This window comes from Embiotoca jacksoni, unplaced genomic scaffold, assembly GCF_022577435.1.
Source record: "Embiotoca jacksoni isolate LCO1_2020_lvr unplaced genomic scaffold, fEmbJac1.0.p SCAF_21, whole genome shotgun sequence".
Taxonomy (NCBI): Eukaryota; Metazoa; Chordata; class Actinopteri; family Embiotocidae; genus Embiotoca; species Embiotoca jacksoni.
In genome coordinates, this window is record NW_027185352.1 from 3554745 (window position 1) to 3578729 (window position 23985).

Below are 23985 nucleotides of genomic sequence, written 5' to 3' on the forward strand. Positions count from 1 at the left end.
TCTAAACCCTTCTCTGTCTCCACAGGAGACATCGTGGACAGGAATGGAAATGTGATGGCTAACAGCGCTCGCCGGCTGGAGGTGGTCAGGAACTGCATCACGTACATCTTCGAGAACAAAATGCTGGAGGCTAAGAAGGTGAGAGAGACATCTCGTCAAGACCAAGCTGACGTGGCACTTTAGGAGAGTTTCATATCTCTCCTTTACAAAACAACCTTTTACTCTAAAGTTCAATGATCAGCTCGACACTATAAGTGTTATCGCTTCTGTTGTGTATCTTGTTCAACAACAATCCAAGTTGTTTTGTAATTTGTTAGAATTCTGGGCTGAATCTCTTTGTCTGCTGTGTTGAATATGTTTTTTTTAAAAAACATTTTTATCTCCTCTGTCCAGCTGATGCCAGCTGTACTGCGGGCCTTGAAGGGCCGGGCAGCCCGGGTTTGTCTGACCCAGGAGCTCAATCAACACGTCCTACAGAACCGAGCCGTGCTAGATGACCAGCAGTTTGACTACATTGTCCGCATGATGAACTGCACCTTACAGGTAACGCTGCACACGATAAAACCTCTAAAACACTTCACTGATTTTACACAAATAAATATCAGTTTACTTATCAGGAGGAGTCCAGATTATAAACTTTATTTCAACTATTACTAATCAAAATTGATTCTGTAATGAATTAATCAACTTTTCTTTTGATTTGCATTCAAATCGTTTCCATATTTTATTATTTTGGTGTCATGAAGGCTCTACCAGTCACCCTGTCCTACTTTATCTGTCTATGAAGACTTTTGCATATGGTACACACACACACACACACACACACTACTAAGGAATCTTTCTCCTACTACCTGAAAAAAATAGCAATTTCAAACCTCAAACAGGACAACTTCAGTTATTCAGTTTGGACTTGTTTTGGATACAGGTCTTTGTTTATGTTTAACATAAACAATAACTTATACTTATGTATGTTACTCATCGCTCATCTGTTTCTGTTTAGGACTGTTCACATATGGATGAACATGGAATCGCAGCTGCCCTCCTTCCGCTGGTCACAGCTTTCTGCAGAGTAAGTGGAAATGCAGCATTATGAGAAAGTCGCTCCACAAATTCACTTTTCTTCTTCCAGTTTTGAATCTTCAGAAACTGAAAGCGGCTCAACTCCCTCCTGAAAAAAACCCCTCTTTGCGTCTTTCTTCGACAGAAACTGGGCGCAGGCATCACTCAGTTTGCCTACAGCTGCGTACAGGAGCACACGGTGTGGACCAACATGCAGTTCTGGGAGGCCATGTTCTACAGCGACGTCCAGAACCACATCCGGGCTCTGTACCTGGAGACCGATGACGGAGGGCAGCAGAACAACTCGGTAAGAACCTACAGGCTGAATCCTAATTGTTCACATACTTGCAAAATGTACTTTGCGTGTTACTCTAGGATTTCACTAGAGGGCACACCAGAGAGGTAAAGATATACATAGGACTTCCTTATTTGTGTGATGTAAACAATAAACATGTTGACATTCGTGTTATTTTGTGAAAAACTGGTCTCAGTGGATCGACGATTGATAGAATTTCAGCTCGGCTCAAACAGGGCACCATCCCATTCCTGTTTTTTTTGTCTTGAACTTGTATATAATAGTACTGAGTTTGCAACGATTATGCTGTTTTCCCGATGACATACTTCCCTTCGTGCACTAACAAATAGCGCTATTCCATGTTAGGACTCTTACTTGTGTAGTGCAGGAATATAAATAGTGTAGTGTTGTTTCAATCCACACAGTGCTGTTCTGCACTGACTGGAAACAACCTCAACATGTGAACACATCACCCGCCAAAATATATACATCTTTAATTATTTTACCCAGCAATCAACGTGTTTTTGTTTCCTCTGTTTAACACACTCAATGAACACACTGATTCTTCTGTCCAGCAGCAGCAGTGAAAAATAAACACTTTTTTTCGGCGTTTCAGGAACATCTGCAGCTTCCTCAGACATCTTAATTTTAAAATTCTTTAAGTCAGTGGCCCCGCCCCCTTCATCTACCTAGTCAAGATGGCGACCATTTAGGGTGGAAAGTGTCCAGAGTTTCACACGTATTTTTTGGACCGTTTTGAGTGCATCATCCTGGTACTTGTAGTGAACTGCATGTTTCTGTACTTGTCAGTGTGAACGCACTTATTCACTCAAAATAGTGAGTGTTGGTACACAAGTTCAACATCTGGAACACAGCACGAGTCCGACGAGCCTATTTTTCACTGTACGGACGGACGGACTATTAACTTTGTCTTTAAAACGTCCTGCTGCTGTTGTTGTTTGCTTCTTTTGTGCCTCCGGACCCCGGACACTGTCCCACCCTCATGCTGCCGCTACACTAGCCCGATCATTTGTGTGTATGTTCCATCTTGCGGACCGAACATGTACATTTCCGAGGACGTGCAAAGCTACCGCTCCAAAACACACACCAGACACACGGAGGCGGCCATCGCGCACGCATAAACGCATCATTAAAAGCCAGTATATCTTCGGCCCTAATGAGTCAGTGTCCCATCCTGCTGAGCACACGGTTTCTTTTGCATCTTGAAGTCGTTCATCTATAATGAGCCCTCCTTCCATTTGTTCTCAGGAGCAGCAGGACGGGTCGGCGAGCGGAAGAGAGATCAGCGCCCTGGAGCTGGCGTCCGAGCAGAGCCGTCTGTGGCCGACGCTCAGCAAGGAACTGCAGACGGAGCGCGTGCAGAAGGAGGAGAGCACCGTGTTCAGCCAGGCCATCCATTACGCCAACAGGATGAGCTACCTGCTGCTGCCACTGGACACCAGCAAGAACCGGCTGCTCAGGAGCTCGGGCCTCGGAGACGTGGAGAGCGTCAGCAACAGCTACGTCACAAACAGGTTCGATCAGCTGTCTGTTAAGTCCCTGACATTTCACCCAGTAGTCGTTTTAAGATGCATAAAATAGTCGCATAATAAAAGGTAAAATAGGAAGCTGATGATGCAATAAAGGTTCCAAATTTAATTTGAGCAGTCAGTGCACTTGAACTTTTTTTGCACATATTATTTTTATTCATTTTTACGACAGTAGGCAGGTGACAGTGGAGGAGTTTTAGTAATCAAGTCGCCGCTGCGTCACAGCCGGATGCAACAATAACGGCATCTTTGCACCGTTGGTAAATGGAACCAAAATGCTACGCTCAGATACTGCATTTTGTTTTTACTGTCAGATATTTTTATAAATTCATTTTCTTTTTTTGTCATTTAGAAATAGATAAATAAATGTTCAAAGCTTCTTTTTTTTTTTATTTTGTCTGGCAGTATTGCAGGCAGCATGGCGGAGAGCTACGATACAGAGAGCGGCTTCGAAGATGCAGAGAGCTCCGACGTGGCCAACTCCGTGGTTCGCTTCATCAACCGCTTCGTAGATAAAGTGTGTAACGAGAGCGGCGTGACGAACGAGCACCTGAAGGCTCTCCACACCATGATACCAGGTACGACGGCACCGGGACACATCACAGTTACCGATCTGTCCTTGTATCTCCACACCAGGCTTCATGTAAACAATCCTCATCCCTGCGTTTGTTTCTGTGTTCGCAGATATCGTTCAGATGCACATCGAGACGTTAGACGCGGTCCACAGGGAGAGTAAGAGGCTACCGCCGATCCAAAAGGTAAACAATTCCTGTTTTTACGTCCCACTGGACAAAGGCCACGCAGAACCCCACCCAGCCCCGCCCACTCTCCTCTCCACCAATACCTACAGCTCAGGCTCACAGTGTCACGGCAGGTACGTCTGTCTATCGGAGACAGAAGCGTTTGACTCACAGCACGCCGGAGCAGTGCATGCTGGGTGATTGCTCTTCCCCTTGCTGTGCTGTTTTGGTCCTTCTGAGGCCGGTGGAGCTCAGCCTGGCTGCTGCAGCTCCCCGAGGTCCTCGAGAGCGGAGTGCCTTCAGTCTGAAGGGTGCCGTCAGCCCTGCGTGCAGTGTGTTGGACAGGCATGGGAGCTACGCTGAGCTCCATGTGACGTGTGTTTGTTGTTTTACTGTAGATTTTCGCGTCCAACATGTAGGTCCATAACACTCAAGTTTGCATCCTGAGCAGGATCAGTTCAACTGGTGGAAATGTGATTGTGATCTGAGCAAATAACATAATTTGCAGCTACTGGGGGTCCCAGCAGTTGAGTGTCTGCAGAGGAAAAGTTGTCTCTGCTTCTGTTGTGTGATGGAAGCTGGAATACGGCCGTGTTTAGGTGTTTAGGTGTTGTACAACTAATTATGAAACAGGTTACCAAAGTTGTCATTCGTTTGCTATCAGAAGTGGACTTCCTTAGGAAGCTCTCGGGCGTCACTGCGGAACAGGAAGTGATGCAAGCGTCCAGAAGACAAAGCAGGCTTCAATGTTTCTTACTGCTCATTTTTAGATAAGTTCAGTGGTCTGAGGCCTCTCAGTCACAAAGTGAGGAGTCCCGCTTTGTTCTCAGGGACTGCTCAAAAACATAAGTCTTTGTATTCTCTAAGAAATATGAGACCATCACATCATATAAACACACCAACGTGAATATAATTACATGTTTCTTTCTGTATATTTATCTTCTTGTTTGTGACGTTATCTCTGCCAAGATCCCACCAATCGAGCTCAACTTTAGTGTATGTTATCCAACAATAATGTGTCCAGCTCCCCAACCAGGCCAGGTCATCCAGCCAGTAACATCAGCATGGTTGTGTAAGCATGAGATTCTGATGCTTGGAGTGATGTTGTACAGCATACATGTTGTTATTTCACATAGAAGGTTTTAGATGTTCATCTCAGAGGGGCAGCAACATAATTTTGTTCATTTAGATGATGGTTTGATTTAGTTGTAGGTAGATGAACATGATTAACTACAAATGTCAACAGCAGTTATATGATTATGATGCGAGACCCAAAATCACTAACTAGGGTTTCTAATGGAGTGCAAGGCATTTTAGAGCAGTTGGTTTCAGTCTAATGTGATAATAACATAGATTGTATGTTAAAAGTGGACGTAGTTTCCAGGCCTGAAAAATTAGGCCGATGCGTAATTGCCTGAAGCTGCAATACAACTGAGTGCCACTAGAGGTTGGCTCCAAAAAGCTTTTGGCTCCATAGACTCCCATTCAACTTCTCTCATCAAATACAAAGTCAATAAATTTAAATTTTTAAGTTATTTCAATGTTGTTAGCTAAAGTCTCTCCTTATTAGTTTTCTGGCGGTCCATCTGAGAATAACACCGTCATTAATTATAAAATAAGCTTCAAAAAGCCATATGTGTTTGATTGACAGGCCTGTGGTGCAGTCAGGTTACGGCTATCAGTGGGCGGGACGTAGAAATCGTTGCGTTTCATATCAGATCTAGTCAGATCCACCGATCGCTCTTTCTGGCTCCAAACTAGCAAAACGGTGCCGGCCAATATCCGAACTCGAGACTTCATTATGGCCGTTCAAGAAATAAATAATAAACTATATAGTTACGAAAAGACCAACATTAGAGAAAAGTCTGAGAACTAAATGTAAGCTTTTCATGAGTCAACTCTTCCCTGTTGCATCGTTAATATTCCTTCTCTCCTTCTGTTTGTCTCCACGCAGCCCAAGCTGCTGAGGCCGACTCTGTTGCCGGGTGAGGAGCTGGTGATGGATGGCATGCGGGTCCACCTGATCCCCGACGGCCGCGAGGAGGCCACGGGGCTGATGGGAGGTCCGCCACTCCTGCCCGCAGAGGGCGCCATCTTCCTCACCACCTACCGCCTCATCTTCAAGGGCACGCCCACCGACCCACTGGGTGAGAAATGACACATGACAACAGATACACAAAAATACTGTTGGCTTTTTATGTTCATTGGTCACACTGTGTTGTTCTGTACATCCGGTGACTTCATGACTGTTTGTTTTCCTCCTACAGTCGGGGAGCAGATAGTGACTCGCTCCTTCCCCATCGCCTCTCTGACCAAGGAGAAAAGGATCTCAGTCACGTTAACCCTGGACCAGTATGTCCAGGAGGGGCTTCAGCTGCGATCCTGCACCTTCCAGGTAACCTGCTCTCTACATCGCACACACACCGACTAAATATGTAACTCTCGTATTTTTTTACAGCATGTCCATGTGTCTCTCTGTCCGTTCGTAGCTGATGAAGATCGCGTTTGACGAGGAGGTGGCATCCGATCTGGCCGAGGTTTTCAGGAAACACGTGCACAAGCTGCGTTATCCCCAGCACGTCCAGGGCACCTTCGCCTTCACTGTGGGTCAGAGCGGCAAGATGGTGGTGGAGCACAAGACCAAGGACAAAAACCAGTCGCTCAAGTGAGGACACATCAGTGTAGAGTAAAAACATTTTACAGTACACAAAACGGTTTTATGGAAGGGAAACTAAAGAACGCAGAAAACCCTGGTTTAGATGTACGGAGCCTTTCATCGGCAAAGCAATGACAGGCTGTTAGATCACTCCTAACCACTGACCCCATCACATGCTGTCAGTCCAGCACAGACAAACCTTACTTGTACAGTACGTCAACCAAGTGATGGTTGAAATCTTTAACATCAGCTGCATTTACTGCTCCCCCACCTGCTCGCTAAAGTCAAACATTTACACCTCGAGCTCAGGAATTTTCACAAAGCATCACGGCCACATGCAGCTGCAGTGTTTAGCCGAGGCCAGCAGTTCTTCAACTGTAGTGGAGTTTATTAGGAGTATGAGGGGGGCGGGGAGATAATTTACTGCAAGAAAAGTAGTTGTAGGTCAGAAACAGTGTTTGGGTTGCTGTAGTCGGGACACACAAACATTTTGTTGTCAGCTGTCCTCTTGGTGGCTGGTTTGGAAACAACCAATTTTAGAAACGATTAGTTAATCAATAAATAATTTCTCATTTGTTTTTATTATGAATTCATTGTTTTGAGTCATTGTTTTAATTAAATATTCTCTGATTTCATCATTTTAAATATAATTTTTTTTTCTCATTCCTTTCATCCTCTATAATAATATATTTTGCTTGTGGGCTGTTGGTCGGGACAAATCAAGACTTTTTAGGTTGCTCCTCGGGCTCTGGAAAACACGGGTTGATATTTCACACCATGTTCTGACATTTTAAAAATCAAACCGCTAATCAATTATTCAAGAAAATAATAGACAGATTAATTGATAATGAAAGAATACTTTAAACGGAGTACTACATGCCACGAAACTATTTTTATTGTCGTAGAAGGAACAGTTATGGTGCAGCTACTTCTTGGAGACTTGGAGAGAGGTCGTTAGGCAACCAATAGAGACTCCAGTGTTGTTCTCTCTATACCAGAATGACATATGGGGGCAGCCAGATCATTCTCCTGATCTGACTGCAGATCAGCAGATAGGTCTGGCTAACACACACACACACACACACACACACGTTTGCCCTCTTTTGTGGAGAATAAAAGCAGCATGAGAGAAGCCTTTGAATAATTCATCAGTGGAAAATGTAGCAGCAGTTAAATCGGCCCTGTTGTTTCCATCTCTGCACTCTGTGTGTGCATGTGTGCTAGAAATCCTCCATTCAGACATATTAATTCTGATTGTTGCCCCGTGGCACGCTGAAGCACCAGCAACACACCAGTGAACTCATGGCTGTCGATTACGCATGCAGACGCACACCGAGTCCAATTAGCTCATTTTCGGCCGGAGTGGGGCCACATTTGTGGCCTAAAAGAGCCAACAGGAAGTGACTGTGAATGGGACATACTGATGAATCAGCACTGTGTATTTTAGAAATGTTCACTTTTGTCTTTGCTCCTCATTGTGTCCTTCAGGACGCTTTCCAAAAACCTGGTGAAGAGTGCCAAGAGGACCATCGGCCGGCAGTATGTGACCAGGAAGAAGTATTCTCCTCCCACCTGGGAGAACAGAAGCAGCTTCCAGTCGGAGCTGGATGAGGACGAAATCTCAGGTATCATGGTGGAAATAATCTGAAGTCAAATTCAGCTACTGGTTGTGTTGATTGTTGATTGTTCCAGGATATCTCAATACTCAATATCCCACCGAGTTTTACCACTTTACACATCAAACGACATTTCAACTGTTTTCATCTTGTACATTTCACTGATTACCCTCCAACTGACATCTCAAATGCATTCAAGTGTTTACATTTAAGTTGAAAATAGTGATTATATTTTACTAAATCACTTCAACTTCAACTCCAGATCTCAACACGTTTTCTTCAGGAAAGTTATTCAGTGGTTTTGTGTTTTCCGGCTACTTTTAGAAATTGTTGACTTCAAAACAGAAAACAGAAATATACGTCCTTGTTTTTTATACGCAAAGACCGTGCTTTGAGCTCTGCTGTGTTTCTCCACAGTCTCGGAGGAAGTGGACCAGAGCGCCCTCACCCTCTCCTCCACCATGCGCTCGTCGGACAGACAGACCATGAGCAACGTCGTGGAGCGTGCCTGTTGTCGCGACTACCAGCGCCTTGGTCTGGGCACGCTCAGCAACAGCCTGACGCGCTCTAAGAACGAGCCCTTCAGGATTTCCACCGTTAACCGCATGTACACGGTCTGCAGGAGGTACAAGACCACGGGAAGACCACACAGAGGTGTATGAGGCCTGAGGAGTCATGTATACCTAGTGCCTAATACTGTGTATGTGTGTGTGTGTGTGTGTGTGTGTGTGTGTGTGTGTCACAGCTACCCCGGCCTGCTGATTGTCCCTCAGAGCATCCCAGACACAACCATCCAGAGAATCAGCCGCTGCTATCGGCAGAACCGCTTCCCCGTGGTGTGTTGGAGGAATTCCAGAACCAAGGCGGTCCTGCTGCGTTCCGCGGGCCTTCACGCTAAAGGAGTGGTGGGCTTCTTCAAGTCCCCCAACGCTCCTGCTTCAGGTGGGCAAAAGATGTGTTCCCGGTTGAAGCTTTATGGGAGGGGAGTACAGCTAGTGTGTTCTTTTTGGGAGGATTTTCCGGGTTTATTTCATCTGCTTCTGCTCAATTTTCTAATCAGTTATAGAGTCTTCATTCAAGGAGTGTGAGCTGTGACTATGTGGTGTTTAGATATAATGTGGAAAAAAGATTAGAGGTTATGGAGGGTCATTTCTGGTTAAAGAAATAATCAAGGAGGTTCTGGAACTGCAGACATTTTTTAGTCACGCCACTCAAACTTACCTGTAAAAGACCTGAAAGGAAAAAAAAAAGAAAGCTATCAATCTGTTGATCCTTTCCGTGCCGAGTGAGGTTTCCCGTGTTGAGTCAAATTAAGCCGCCCTTCTGTCAATGCTTTTAAGTTTCAGCTTCGCAACCAAACCCCTCTAATTCACCTTTTCTCCACTGTGCAGTGCCCTCCCAGGCAGACTCCACCAGTCTGGAGCAGGAGAAGTACCTGCAGGCCATCATCAGCTCCATGCCTTCTTACAGCGAGAGCAGTGGCAGGAACACGCTGAGCGGCTTCACGTCCACACATATGAGCACCTCCGGTGGGTGGACATGTTACTGTGAGGAGGATCTCACTAATTGTCAGGACGCTGGAGTCACACAGCTAATGGTTTCTGCTCCCCACAGATTCGTCAGATAAACTGAGGCAGCCCAAGATCGGAGCTCTGATGAAGCAGGTGATGGGAACCAAGGAGGACATGCCTGGAACATTTAGCAGAGGAGGTGAGCTACGGCTGTGTGTCTCCATGGTGATCCTGTCGTTCCCCTGTTAGCTTTAGTTTGTCACAGTCCTGGTTTCCAAGTAAAATGTGTGAATTCTGTTTTCAGTCTGAAATTTGTTCCTGAAACTGGGACTTGACCTAAACAATAAATCAGTGAATCCATCCCTTGGAGCTCACGTTTAGGATCCATGTGTGTGTGTGTGTGTGTGTGTGTGTGTGTGTGTGTGTGTGTGTGTGTGTGTGTGTGAGTGTGTGTGAGTGTGTGTGAGTGAGTGAGTGAGTGTGAGTGAGTGAGTGAGTGTGTGTGAGTGTGTGTGTGTGTGTGTGTGTGTGTACGAGTAGAGTGAACCCATTGAGTAGTGTTGTTGGTTAACAGCCCGTCTTTGTCATTTGACCTCAGCTCTTGGTCAAAGGGCGAAAGTCATCTCCCTCTCTCAACCCAAAGTGTCTGGCAAGGCCAGGAACCCTCCTAGAGGTACAGTAGGTCCCCCCCCCCCCCTCTCCTCCCTCCCTCTCCTCCACCGCTGCCTCCACTCCTGTCTAACCAATCAGATCTCTTTAACAGTAGTGTCACTGTGTTTGGCGTCCTCCCTGGTAGTCTGTTGTCTCTGCGGACTAATGGTCTGTTGTTATTGCTTGTGTTGATCAGTGTGTGCATGCTGCCGCTGCAGCTCTGCTGTCTGACGTCCTGTTTGTTGTTTCCTGTTTGATTCTTCTCTCTGCTGACTGTCGACAACAATCAGAGTTTCTTCATAATGTTTCTTCAGGTAGATGTAGTGAATTGGACTGGGTGTTCTTCTGCCTTGTTTATCAGCATGGCTGCCGATAGCGGTGGACGTTTTACACATCTGTGTGCTGAGACGCACATTCAAGGATCATTCCAGTTTATTATGACGTGGGTCGTAGTGAACTGCAACAATCCTTCGATGGCAGTTTAACATTGACAAGATTTCTGCCTTCGACTCTACTTAGACTCTACGTTGTCTGTGTTTGCGTTGCAGGTAAATGGGGCAGCATCCGGGGCAGCGGGCGTCTAAGTGCCTACAACCCAGACGTGGGGACGCGTCTGGCCGGGAAAGAGTCTCCGCAGCCCAACGGAGGGCCGAGTGAGGCGCTGTTCCTCCGCCAGCAGAAGGCCTACCTCTACATCATCGGGGACAAAGCCCAACTCAAGGTGAGCAAGGACATGTGTCTAAACAAATGTTTCCTGGTATTTCATTATATACTGCAGACACACGACACATTGTGATTAGTTCAGCTTTATTTAGGCAATTAATCTCACTAAAAACATCTGATTTTCTTTGCAAGAGACAATAAATTACAGTCACAAACACAAACAGACGCAAATATTACAAGAGAAAAGCAGCAGCAGAGTCTGTGATCCGCTGGTGTTCAACAGGATTTCTCACTGCACAAGAAATGCACAAGAACGGGTTACAATATAATTGTTCCAGAACTTTGTTTCACAATTACTTAAAGAGTTTCCAACTGTCAAGCCTTTGGTGTGAGACTGCTGTTTCAGTCTGTCTCACTCTCCAAACTAATCTCATGCCATTTAGGAGGACGTCTCGAAGCTCCTCCTTTGGAAAAAAACCCCCAAAAAAACACAATTAAAAAAAGAGAAACTTATCTATTATGTTACATGTTAATGAGATATTTTTTCTGAGCAGAGTACAAAGTCTGTAGATCAGACATTTCCCACATTTCAGCACCAATATTGGTCCATAAACTTAACAGAGAGAACATAAGTTTCCGTTAGTTGAGAGAGACTCGCACACAAACGTCTCAAAAATCATCCAACACCTTTCATTTATGTTGAGTTTTGCCACGTTCACATTGCTCCATAATTTAATATCTATTACGAAAGGAAATGCCAATAAAAGTGACTTCATTGAGATGAAGATAGAGTCTGTAACAGGTTAGATCACTGAGATTGATATAAACCAGGATTTGACAAACAGGAGCTGAAGTTCAGTTTGTTGCTTCCAGCTCTCAGAGCCGCTCTGTGATCTGGTGTTGACAGCTGAGTTAGTAAGGCCAATTAAAGTCTGGTAGCTGTGATTAGCATGAACAAAAAGAATAAATAAAGTTGGCTAATAACAGAAAGAAAACGTCTAAAATGTTCAGATTTTAAGAGCCAAATAAAGAATAAAGAGAAAAGAAATTAACTGATCGGACTGTTGTGGTGTTTCCAGGGAGGGAAGCAGGACTCGTTCCAGCAGTGGGAGGTGGTCCCCATCGAGGTGTGCGACGTGCGGCAGGTGAAGAACAGCTTCAAGAAGCTGATAAAGGCCTGCGTGCCGAGCTCCTCGACCTCTGACCCCAACATGAGCTTCATGCGCTGCCTGGAGGACTCGGAGTGGATGGCGCTGGTCAGTACATCACCGGTAACGTTTGTGGAGGACTCTGAGCCCTCAGCTGTTTCATGCTGACTCTGTGTGTGTGTGTGTGTGTGTGTGTGTGTGTGTGTGTGTGTGTGTGTGTGTGTGTGTGTGTGTGTGTGTGTGTGTTGTGTGTGTGTCCAGCTCCACAGAGTGCTGCAGGTGTCTGTCCTGGTGGTGGAGCTCCTGGACACGGGGTCATCGGTGATGGTCAGCCTGGAGGACGGCTGGGACGTCACCACACAGGTGCGACTGACAAGACAGAGAAATCGTGACGAATCTCCACGCACACAGTGACTGGATCCATTTCATTTCATCTGTGTGTGTTTATGTGACACCGTGTGTGTGTGTGTGTGTGTGTGCGCCTGCAGGTGGTGTCCCTGGTGCAGCTGCTGTCGGATCCCTACTACAGGACCTTCGACGGTTTCCGGCTGCTGGTGGAGAAGGAGTGGCTGTCGTTTGGTCACAGGTTCAGCCACCGCGGAGCTCAGACGCTGGGCAGCCAGAGCAGCGGCTTCACCCCCGTCTTCCTGCAGTTCCTCGACTGTGTGCACCAGGTAGGTCGGCCACGCTGCACGTCGGGATTTTATCGCGACAGAAGGTCTGTTATTTGATACTGTGCTGAAGTTCAGCTTCTTTCACATCTAAAGTACTTTCAGAGCTGCAGCGCAAAAGAGTCATTTGAACGCGAGGAACCAAATACATCAGACCAGAGTTGTCTACGTAGAAGCAGCATGTTAGAAGAGCAGCAGCAGCTGCGGTGCTTCATCTGTAACTTTTAACTTACCGTCTTAAAACTTTTAAAGGAGACTCAATCTGCTCTAACTCTCACCTCCAGTCCACGAGGGCACTCTTATCTAGCATGAAGGTCAGCAGGCCTCCGTTCTCCTATTACGTATACAGTATATCCACGATGCTGTGTGTGTTTGTGTGTATTTACCTAAAAGTCAGACTTTATTTATTGGTTGTTGTTTTTTTTATCAATGATGTAATTTGTGCCTCCTGAAAGACCTGAAGTCGTCTGTTACACTGCTGAATATTCTGCTGTGTTCGACACATCAGAGCTTTTGTTACAGTTACGTCAGCTGTGCGCTGTATGAAAATATGACCTTCATAAAGAAGAGGAAGTGGAGAGCCAAACACAATGTTCAAGCTGCTGAAAATTGTTAAAAGTTAGCTGGAACAGGTTCAGGACAGCTTCAGAGGCTAAATATGATTTAGAAGCTACAGAATAAATCAGTTCTGTGGATATATTCTGCCTTTAATAGATAAGAGACAGAAGAGAACTGACAGACAGCAAAATAAGAGGTGGGGTTAAAATGCAGCAATGTTCCTCAGACAGACAGATTGAGTGTTAGTTACCTGGTCAGCGCAGGATGTCTTTATATAATCGACTTTTTTTTAATTTTTCTTGCCACGGTTAACTATTTGTTAGGAGACAGCAGAGTATAAAAGAAAAGCTGTCGGTGTGATTAGTTCGTTTCTTCAAATCAAACTAACCCCCCTCCCCCAGATCCACCTCCAGTTCCCCATGGAGTTTGAGTTCAGTCAGTACTACCTGAAGTTCTTGGCCTACCACCACGTGTCCAACCGCTTCCGCACCTTCCTGCTCGACTCGGACTACGAGCGCATCGAGCTGGGTGAGCAGAGGCTGCCTGTGTACCGGGATGAATTCCTTCGGGAGGTGATGGTGCAGCTTCGTGTTACTGACGATTCCCTCTTGTGTGTGCGCAGGAGTTCTGTATGAGGAGAAAGGCGAGAGGAAAAGTCCTCAGGTGTGCAAGTCTGTGTGGGACTACATCGACAGACTCAACAAGAAAACACCCATCTTCTACAACTACATGTTCTCTCCGGAGGACGATGAGGTGAGAGACGCCGACGGCTCCTCTGCTCCACCGGGACACCGACCCCAAAACTTGAAGCCTCAGTAGCTGGAAAACAAGATTCAAAACTCAATATTGAAAGCATTTCAGTAACTTTAGTTCACGAGGATCAAAGCAAGACACATTGCCGGCTGTATTTAAAGTTGTTGTTTGTTCCAGGTGCTGCGGCCGTACACCTTCATCTCCAACCTGAAGGTGTGGGACTTCTACACGGAGGAGACTCTGTCAGAGGGGCCGTCCTACGACTGGGAGCTGAGAGGCCGGCAGGAGCGCGTTGCCGAGGAGACGGCGGAGAAACCCGACACCAGCGGGCCCAAGTCGCAGCGCCGCATTGTGTGGCCGTGCTACGACAGCCAGAGCAAGGTGGTGCCCGACGCCATCACCAAGCTGCTGCAGGACCTGCAGAGTCTGGAGGCGGAGCTCGGCCAGACGTCGGAGAAGTGGAAGGACACCTGGGACAAGATGAAGAACACCCAGAGGACCGAGGCCAAACTGGAGAGCAAGGTGAGTCAGCGGTTTCAGATCCCCTCCCGAAAAAAAAAAGATCTCTCAAAAATAAAACTGACGCCGAAAAAACTCTCACTCAGAAGGTGAAACGTCCGACTGAGGTGCCGTTTATAAACAACTCCGCCATATCGAGTCCCTTTCTGGAAATCATAATGGCAATAAATAACACAAATCTGCAATCTCCGCAATATCGGCGGGAGCTTGCAATTTTGCAAAATTCCCGCGATTCTTTTGCAAAAAATGTCATCAACAGAAGCTGAGCTCACTTTAATGAGAAAAGACCTCTTCCTTTACAGTCAGCACGTTTCTGCTCCCTTTTCTGTTATCAGCAAAACAAACACCGTTCACCGGAGAAAAACCCGCCGTGACGGGGTTTGTGGCAAATGTGGTCTTCTTTAAAATGAGGAATACTGTATGTTAATCTTTGCACGCACTTCCAGTTGCAAGAGACTGCACTTTGTTTTTGTGTGTAGAGTTAATATTAGGTTAACAACATCTGAAGCTCTTATTTTGACAGCAGACGTAGTCGTTGTTTTCTATATTACAGTCACAGTCCGTTCCGTGAAGCTTTATCACTTTTAGGAACCCCGTGGTTTTCCACGTTCAATAAATAATTAACAAAGATTAGAACTAGAATATTTCTGGGATGTGCAGTAGGCTCATCATCAAAGCAACTCATTACACATTATTCTTTATCAGGTAGTGCTTAAAATAAAAAATCTCGGCTTGTGGACAGGCAACTTTTATCAATGTGTGTGGCTGCAACAGATGTGTGTAATTTGTTGTTTTATTTTGGAGTCCACGATGTCAAGACTTTCCCCTCGAAGACATGGAGAGTTGATTGTTTTTTGTAAACAAAAGAAGATCAGATCAACCTGCTGAACCGTCTGAGCTCCACGTGAAAAGAATTTGTAGATGTTTTGCACTGACATCTAGTGGTAGAAAAGTAGAATGCAATTAAGGACTTCGGTGTTTGTTTTGAACTACAAATCCTGAAGCTTTTCAGCCCTGCTGGCTTTTTAAATCCAAACTGCAGGCCGCCATGTTAAGTCTGTTCATTATAGTACATAAAGAAACAGACTCGGTTGATATGAACAATATGTCCCTGAACCTCGTGTCTGTTTTTACTGTCTTGTTGTACAACTTAACAGTGTGGATGTATTTAAGTTGGTGTTAAAAGACCGGACACATTTCTCCGCTCTCATGCCGACACCGCCCGTCTGATCCTTTTTCCGTCCGTCCTTCCTCCTCAGCCGTCGTTCTCCAGCTCCCTGCTGATGTCGTCCAACCTGAGCCACCAGCGGCGCTCTCAGGGCATCTACCTGCAGGAGAGCGGCGTGGGCTCCTCCATCAACCTGGCTCTGGACTGCGAGGCCAGCGCCACCTCCACGCCTGTCGCCGGTCGGCCAAGCACCAGCACGCTCTACAGCCAGTTCCAGAGCACCGAGAGCGAGAACAGGTCCGTACCCGCCGCTGCCCCTCTCCTCCCCCTCCCCCGCCTTTCCTCTCCCCCTCCCCGGCCCTGCCCGCCCCGCCGCCGGTCTGAGAGCAGAGCTGCTCCTTGTGGGGACGAGTCGTGCTTTTAAAGCAACCTCACAGCTGAAGTGTCCTCAAGAGATCAAGTGATCCAACTTTATTTATAAACCACTTTTTGTACATTTTGGTGCAGTTCAAAGTGCTTTACAGATGATTGACAGGCCAATAATAACACAGACAGTGAGAACAAATTAAAAACATTGATTAGAAACAAATTAAAGGGAAAATAAGACCATTTAAAAACCACTTTGAGACCAATTCACGCCAGACGATAGAGATTAAAGAAATGTAGGTAAAAGTATGTCAATTTAACTAAACAGATGGTAAAAGTTACAAAAGTGTGGAGGAAAAGATAATGGATTAAAAAAAAAAAACACGTTAAAAATGATGTATAATAAAATTAAGATATGACCAGAAGCCATTAAAAGCGAGCTGTGCTGCTGCAACAGGTGGGACCATGTGGAAATAAAGCGACAGAGCTGAGAGAACAGCACAACGTCTTTTCAGTCGTACGCTGAGAACCTTGTTCAGAAAAGATTGTGTCAAAGTGTTCGCGTGAGATAAATCCTCAACACGTCTCTACTTGTGTTTCGTCCTCCTACCAGGAGCTTCGAAGGCATTCTCTTCAAGAAAGGGGCGTTGTTGAAACCATGGAAACCGCGGTGGTTTGTGTTGGATAAGACCAAACATCAGGTAAGAGAAAGAAACCCACTAATCCAGACCATCTGAAGGGTTCCAGCGGTTTGTCTTCACTGACCACGTGTCCCCGTCCCCAGCTGAGATACTACGAGACCAGACAGGACAAGGAGTGCAAAGGAGTGATCGATCTGGCCGACGTGGAGTCCGTCATGGCGGGAACGCCCACCATGGGAGCGCCCAAGAACATTGATGAGAAGGCCTTCTTTGATGTGAGCTCACTTCCATTTTAATTTTTTTTCCGGCAGGGCAGCACTCACCCCAGCAGGTTTCGTCTTTCACCGTCGCGGTAGTCTGACTTTTGTCCAGTTTCATCTCTGTGAATATGAGTCTGGTCTCCAGCCTTTGGGACGGTCGTTCCATCCTACTGGGCGTAGACCTCGGGTTCATTTCAGCCAATCAGCATGCCCCGAACCCGGCTGACACTGTTGTGTTCCAGATGACACGCTTCTCTTAGTACACTAACAATTAGTGCTCTTCCATGTTTGGACTCCTACTTGTGTAACTTACTTGTCAACTGCACACTGACAGGAAATAACCTCAACAAGTAAACACATCACCTGCCAAAATATCTGCATCTTTACTTATTTTACACAGAAATGAACGTGTTTTTGTTTCCTCTGTTTAACTCACTCAATAAACACTCTTGATTCTTCTATCTAGCAGCAGTGAAAAAGGGACACTTTGTGTTCAGCAACAGCTGCAGCTTATTCAATTCAATTCAATTTTATTTATATAGCATCAAATCACAACACAGGTTATTTCATGGCACTTAACACATTAATGTCCTTACAGCAAGACTTTACAATATTATACAGAGAAACACAACAATTCAACAATTCTAACATAAGCTAGGAGGGAAAAAACTCCTCTATAAGGGAGAAAAACCTCCAACAGAGGGAAGAAAAACTCCATCTTAACAGGAAGAACGCTACGACAGAACCAGGATCAGAGGTGAGCGGCCATCTGCCTCGACTGGTTGGGGTGAGAGGAGAGCAGAGACAGAAAAGGACAGCATAGAGATACAAGAGAAGAACTGTTGGTGGAGACGACAAGCGCAGATCAGAGACATGCAGCTCCATGACGGGACATCTGCAAAAGAAAGAAGAGAAGCTACGCGAGTGAGGGAACTGAATGGAGACAACAGACAATAAGAAGAAACTATGGGAGAGAAAAGTATGATGAGGTGTGAGTCAGTTAAAGAGTAGAAGGAAAGAAAAGAAGCTCAGCATGTAACGAGGTCCCCCAGCAGCCTCGGCCTATAACAGCATAACTAAGGGTTGGTTCAGGTCTACCTAAGCCAGCCCTAACTATAGGCTTTATCAAAAAGGAACGTTTTGAGTCTAATCTTAAAGCTAGAGAGGGTTTCTGCCCCTTGAACACAAACTGGGAGCCGGTTGGTTCCACAGGAGAGGAGCCTGAAAACTGAAGCTCTGCCTCCCATTCTACTTCTATGAACTCTAGGAACCACAAGTAGACCAGCGTACTGAGAGAGAAGTGCTCTGCTAGGATTATATGGTTCTATAAGATCTCTAAGATATGATGGAGCCTGGTCATGTAGAGATTTGTAAGTCAGCAAGATAATTTTAAATTCTATTCTTGATTTCACAGGAAGCAGTAAAGAGAAGCTAAAACTGGAGAAATATGATCTCTCTTGCTAAATCCCGTCATTACTCTTGCTGCAGCATTTTGGATCAGCTGCAGGTTTTTAATGAGTAATTTGGACATCCTAACAGCAAGGAATTACAATAATCTAGCCTAGAAGTAACAAACGCATGAATGAGTCTTTCTGCATCACGCTGAGGAAGGATTTTCCTGATTTTATTAATATTACATAGATGAAAGAAGGCAGTTCTGGAGATTTGATTTATCTGGTGTCTAAAGGACAAATCCTCATCAAATATGACTCCAAGGGTCCTCACAGTTTTGCTGGAGGCCAAGACAACATCATCTAGAGTAACTAAGTGATTACAGAAAGAGTTTCTGAGGTGTCTAGGACCAAGAACAATAACTTCTGTTTTGTCTGAATTTAGAAGCAGGAAGTTTTTGGTCATCCAGGCCTTTATGTCTTTTAGACAGGCTTCAAGTTTTACTAACTGATTAGTTTCATCTGGTTTTATAGAAAGATATAACTGAGTGTCATCTGCATAACAATGGAAGTTGATGCAGTGCTTCCTGATGATATCTCCTAATGGAAGCATGTACAAAGTAAAAAGTATTGGACCTAACACTGAGCCTTGTGGAACTCCATAACTAACTCTTGTTTGTCTGGAAGACTCATTGTTGACATGAACAAACTGAAATATATCTGATAAGTAGGATTTGAACCAATCTAATGCAGTTCCTTTGATCCTGTAACGTCTTCTAATTTCTGTAATGAGATCGTATGATCAATCGTATCAAAAGCAGCACTGAGGTCCAGAAAAAGTCTAGAGACGAGTCCATTATCTGAGGCTAATAAAAGGTCGTTAGTAACTTTCACCAGAGCTGTTTCTGTGCTATGATGAACTCTAAAGCCTGACTGAAAATCTTCAAACAGATCATTCCTTTGTAAATGATCAAAAAGTTGATTTGCAACAACTTTTTCAAGGATTTTAGAAATAAACGTCAGATTGGAAATTGGTCTATAATTTCCTAAAACAGCTGATCAAGAGTCCTTTTTAAGTAAAGGTTTAATTACAGCCACTTTAAAAGCCTGCAGTACATAGCCGGTTACAATAGATAGGTTGATCTGAAGTCATTACTGCTGAGAGCTGAAGGAATAGAGGGCTCAACAGAACTGTGACTCTTTGTCAGCCTGCTACAGTGATGAAAAGAAACCTGGGGTTGTTCTTGTTGTCCTCTATTAATGATGAATAACATAAAGTCCTGGCCTTACGAAGAGCTTTCTTGTATAATATTAGACTATCCTTCCAGGCAGGTGAAATTCTTCTAAATTAGTGGAATGCCATTTCCTTTCCATCTTTCTAGTCGCTGCCTAGCAGAGCGTAGTTTTGAGTTGTACCACGGAGACAACTTACTCTGGTTCATGACTCTCTTCTTCAGAGGATCAACATTATCTAGAGTTGTAGCAGAGATACTGCAGTGTTTTCTACCAGATGATCCACTTGTGTAGGACTAAGATCAACATAGATGTCTTCCACTGCTTTAACACACGGCATCGAAGAGGATAAGCATGTAACTGCTTCCTTAAACTTGGGCACGGCATTATCTGACAGACATCTACTGTCGTGAGATTTATTCTCACATGCTGTGTAGTCCATTATTGTAACGTCAGATGTTAATAAGAAGTGGTCCGACAAAACAGGGTTTTGAGGAAATACAATTACATTTTCAGTTTCCATGCCATACGACAGAACCAGATGGAGGGTGTGGTTACCACGGTGACGGGGTTTATTTACATAATTCATTATAGAATCTAATAATGAGCTAAAAGTAGAACTGAGGCTGTCGTTGTCCATGTCAACATGAATGTTAAAGTCTCCCACTATCATCACTTTATCTGAACTCAGCACTAAATCTGATAAAAAGTCAGAATTCAGTTAGAAACTGTGAATAAGGACCAGGTGGGAGATAAACAACAACAAATATAATCCGTTTCTCTGCTTTCCAGTTTGGGTGAGAGACAAAGAGTCAGACTCTCAAATGAATTATAACTAAGTTTAGGTTTTGGATTAATTGATAAACTTGAGTGAAAGTTTGCTGCCACTCCTCCTCCTCGGCCTGAATCTCTAGGAATATAATAATTAATATGACTGGGAGGAGTTGCTTCATTAATACTAACATATTTTTCCTGTTGCAGCCTCTGAGACAGAGTAAATCAATCTGATGATCAGTTATCAAGTCATTTACTAACAGAGATTTAGACGAGAGAGATCTGATATTTAATAGTCCGCTTTTAATTGTCAGATTTTTTTTTTTTTTATCCATTAATTTGGTTGGATCAATTTTTATTACATTTTTATTGATACATCTTTTCTTGAGTTTTTTAAATATAGGTGGTGTGGGTAACTCAGCCTGCAGCCCTGGGCAGCTGTACACCCCCTCCCTGAGAAGCTCCTACAGCTAGCTGGTTATTTAGCGTGGCGCACAGCCGCGATTGTAATTCGGTGACCCCGGCCTCCAGAGCCTTAACTACACTACATTTATTACAGGTAATATTATCATTAAGGAAGGCAGGGTCGTAACTAAACATGTCACACAGCAGGAAAAACAAGAAGAGGTGGAGGGAGAGAGGGAAGCCATTGCTAGCTGCTAAGCTAGCAGTACCAAAACGCCAAGTTAAGTGAACGTTGGTCAAAGATTTAACAGTAGAATTTCTCAAGAAGAGCAAGCGTGAGTTTGAACTTGAGATTAGAAGAAGTGTGGAGAGAGTTAAGATATGTTTAATTCAGGAAGAGAAGCTGAAATAGCAGAGAAGTAACACTCGTCACAACGTTTGTAGACAGGAAGTGACGCAACACGCTCACGTAACGTCAGACGAGAGGTCTCCAACCTGTCTTGTCCTTCAGATGCCTTCATTTCAAAATTCATTACACATTACATTGTTTCTGACGTCTTCCTCTACTTCCTCTACCGTTTAGGGCGGAAAGTGTCCAGTGTCACACTTCCTTTTTTGGACCGTTTTGAGTGCATCATCCTGGTACTTGTACCTGCATGTTTCTGTACTCAGTCTCAGTGTGAACGCACTTATTCACTCAAAATAGTGAGTGTTGGTACACAAGTTCAACATTTGTAAGTCTGCCAACGCTGCAACTACCTACAACCGACAGCCGTCCAATCACAGTGAAGGAGGGGGGGCGGGACAAACCGCTTAACCACCGCCACCGGTTCGCTGATTGGTCCGCCCTTCAGGGCGTCTGAGCCAACTTAATACGAGCCGAGTTTCCGGACTGTATTCAGAAAACTGAAGCTGAGCGACAGCCGGACGAGAAGAACTAGAAAGAAATGTAAATTTCGTTTTCATGTTACAAAGTAATTTAACTCAAGAAAACCTCAGTTGATGCAGATTATCTGTAGGCGGATTTCAATTTAACCAAAATGGATGTTTTTCCTCAAGTGGTGAGGACATCATAAGGACAATTTCCATGAATAGCCTCCTCTGTACATGTCTCTGTAACGTGCCACTAACTTTATTTAACGTCTTTATCCTCTGATGTTGCAGCTCAAGACGACCAAACGAGTGTATAACTTCTGTGCCCAGGACAGCCTGAACGCGCAGCTGTGGATGGACAGCGTTCAGAGCTGCCTGTCAGACGCTTAGACGGGAGGCGGGACTCTCTGAGGAGCAAAACGCAAACTAGGAACGAATGAGCAGCGCCGCGGCCACGTGACGGACACGTCCGCCGGCCAATCCCGGCGGAGCAGGGAGGGGGAAGAGGCCTTTCACCACTGAAGCTGTTCTGTTCGCTCGTGTTGAACTAATAACCCTTGAGTCACAACGTTTCAGTGTTTTTGTTACAAAAAAAAAAAAAAAAAATGTTTTTAAAAAAAGGAAGAAAAAAAGTCCCAGGAGAACCACTCGCTGTCGTAGGAGCAGCCTCTCACCCCTCCGACAGTCGGACCACTATGTGCGCCGGACGAAAACAATGCGTATTAAATGCACGTAAATTGCATCTCCGCGAGGCGTGCCGCAGCTCGGAGCAGCACGAAGATCCTCTCAGACCCTCCACCTGTTGAACCACCGCCCCCCCTCCCTCCTTACTAACCCCCGCTTTGCCCTTTTAAACACTCCCGGGAGGAATGACGCAGGCGCTGCGGTTGGCCTGGCCCGGCCCGGCCCGGCCCGGCGTAACACGACTCATTAGACTGCATCCAGAAACGGGATCTCAAAACCGACTGGTGGGTTGACGGACCAAAAACCAGCCGCGAAGGAACCGAGCGCGCACGTCCTTTCTCCACCTCCGAGGCCTCTCACCTCTCACTGCCTGATGTCGCCCGCTCACAGTACACGAAGAAGGAAAAGGGGGGGGGGGGGGGGGGGGGGGGGCCTCCGGCTCCACAACGGTTCATGAAGGATTTTTCTTTTCTATTTTTCTTTTTCCTTTCTAAAATCTCTCCAAAAAACAAAACAAAGATTTGCACCAGAAAGAGATCAACGGTCGTCGGCTGTCGTCCAGGTGGCGCCAACATACTGTGAAAGCCGTGAAGTCAAGTCGGAGATCAAAAACCAGGAGGAGCCGCTGGGAGATTCAGAGTCCGTCAGGTGTTGAGAGTGTCGGTGAACTTTTCACTGAGAGTGTTTACAGAGTAGACAAAAGAAGAAGTTCCCTCACTAAGCTACAGCTCCGCTCGCTCCTTCACCTCTTCGTGTTTCTAATCAACCACTATCAAACATTCAGATTATTAAGGGATGCTGAAGGAACAAGGAGGGATTTATTTTTTAGTGATGTCTTAAAAACAATCGTAGAGAAGGAGATCTGGAAGGTGAGAGATTCTCGATGGAGGGATACTACTGAACAGTGATATTATGGGATGCTTCAGAGAGACAGTTTTTGTTTTTTTTGGACACGGAGCCGCCGCAGCGCAACAACAACAACAACATGTTTCAACCTCCGTCTCCATCGAGCCGTCACAGCTGGGTGTCCCGCTGCATTTGCACTCACCAGTTCTATTGTTGTCGTTTCTGACGTCTCCAGAGGGACAGAGTCCCTGAAACACAAACCAGTCTTAAGTGATTATGAAAGGAAACGCAGACATTTGTCCCTGTGTTTATTTATTGGTAAACAAACCACGAGCTTCATGTGCAGAAATAAACCTGGTTTTTGAATGATTTTACCTCGACGTGAACAGATCAGCCGACATGTGAAAGGCTTTTGATTGCTGTGTGGAGGTTGTAATATGCCGGTGTCAGCAGTTTACAGCCCGTCAACAAACAGTACAAATAACTCATCCAGGGTGCTGCTTCTGGTTTCCTTCTGTTTGACCTTTAAAGGTCTCTTCTAAAACTCTCTGCTCGGCCTGATGTGTCCTCACTGTCCCGCAGCGCACGTGTCTCCAACATATTCCACGCAGTATTATAATGAGCACTTTTCATACCATCCCCCCCCTTAAAGAGGTCCATTTAGCAGTCGGAGAATTTCTCATGAAGGAACTTTCCATCCTTTCTCGTTCTCCTGAATAATTTCAAACGACCAACGTTGGGATCATTTTTATTTTTTTTCTTCTTCTTTATGTCGTTTTGAGTTTTCCAGGCAGAGTTGATGAGTGCAAATGTAGCCGGACGCGTCAAGGCACCGCGGGCACGAGACGGCCGAAACAAAAAACACCCTCGTGTTCCTGTAACGTCGGTGGGACGGTCACATATCAGCAGGTTTCCATCACGTCCTCGTGTTGTTGCCCGTGAAGTCGCGCGTGA

At 45.3% G+C, this 23985-nt stretch overlaps 1 protein-coding gene across 4 annotated transcripts in view; it reads left to right on the forward strand.

Moving 5' to 3' along the window:
• The window catches only part of sbf1 (SET binding factor 1), a 67042-nt gene that overhangs the window by 41113 nt on the left and 1944 nt on the right, over positions 1-23985 (forward strand). For 3 of the 4 annotated variants that reach the window (XM_069156434.1, XM_069156435.1, XM_069156438.1), the window contains 27 exons: positions 26-138; positions 394-543; positions 1001-1069; positions 1205-1366; positions 2624-2889; positions 3310-3482; positions 3589-3662; positions 5599-5791; positions 5912-6039; positions 6134-6309; positions 7789-7925; positions 8334-8541; positions 8662-8858; positions 9308-9445; positions 9531-9626; positions 10026-10100; positions 10627-10799; positions 11821-11997; positions 12151-12252; positions 12378-12563; positions 13520-13646; positions 13741-13871; positions 14049-14393; positions 15650-15855; positions 16538-16625; positions 16709-16840; positions 21793-23985. The exon at positions 21793-23985 is cut by the window's right edge and continues 1944 nt beyond it. In XM_069156434.1, the coding sequence (XP_069012535.1) occupies positions 26-138; positions 394-543; positions 1001-1069; positions 1205-1366; positions 2624-2889; positions 3310-3482; positions 3589-3662; positions 5599-5791; positions 5912-6039; positions 6134-6309; positions 7789-7925; positions 8334-8541; positions 8662-8858; positions 9308-9445; positions 9531-9626; positions 10026-10100; positions 10627-10799; positions 11821-11997; positions 12151-12252; positions 12378-12563; positions 13520-13646; positions 13741-13871; positions 14049-14393; positions 15650-15855; positions 16538-16625; positions 16709-16840; positions 21793-21891 (4121 nt within the window). In that variant the 3' untranslated portion in view covers positions 21892-23985. The remainder of the gene's footprint in view (positions 1-25; positions 139-393; positions 544-1000; positions 1070-1204; positions 1367-2623; positions 2890-3309; positions 3483-3588; positions 3663-5598; positions 5792-5911; positions 6040-6133; positions 6310-7788; positions 7926-8333; positions 8542-8661; positions 8859-9307; positions 9446-9530; positions 9627-10025; positions 10101-10626; positions 10800-11820; positions 11998-12150; positions 12253-12377; positions 12564-13519; positions 13647-13740; positions 13872-14048; positions 14394-15649; positions 15856-16537; positions 16626-16708; positions 16841-21792) is intronic. The other variant, XM_069156436.1, reaches the window with a different exon arrangement.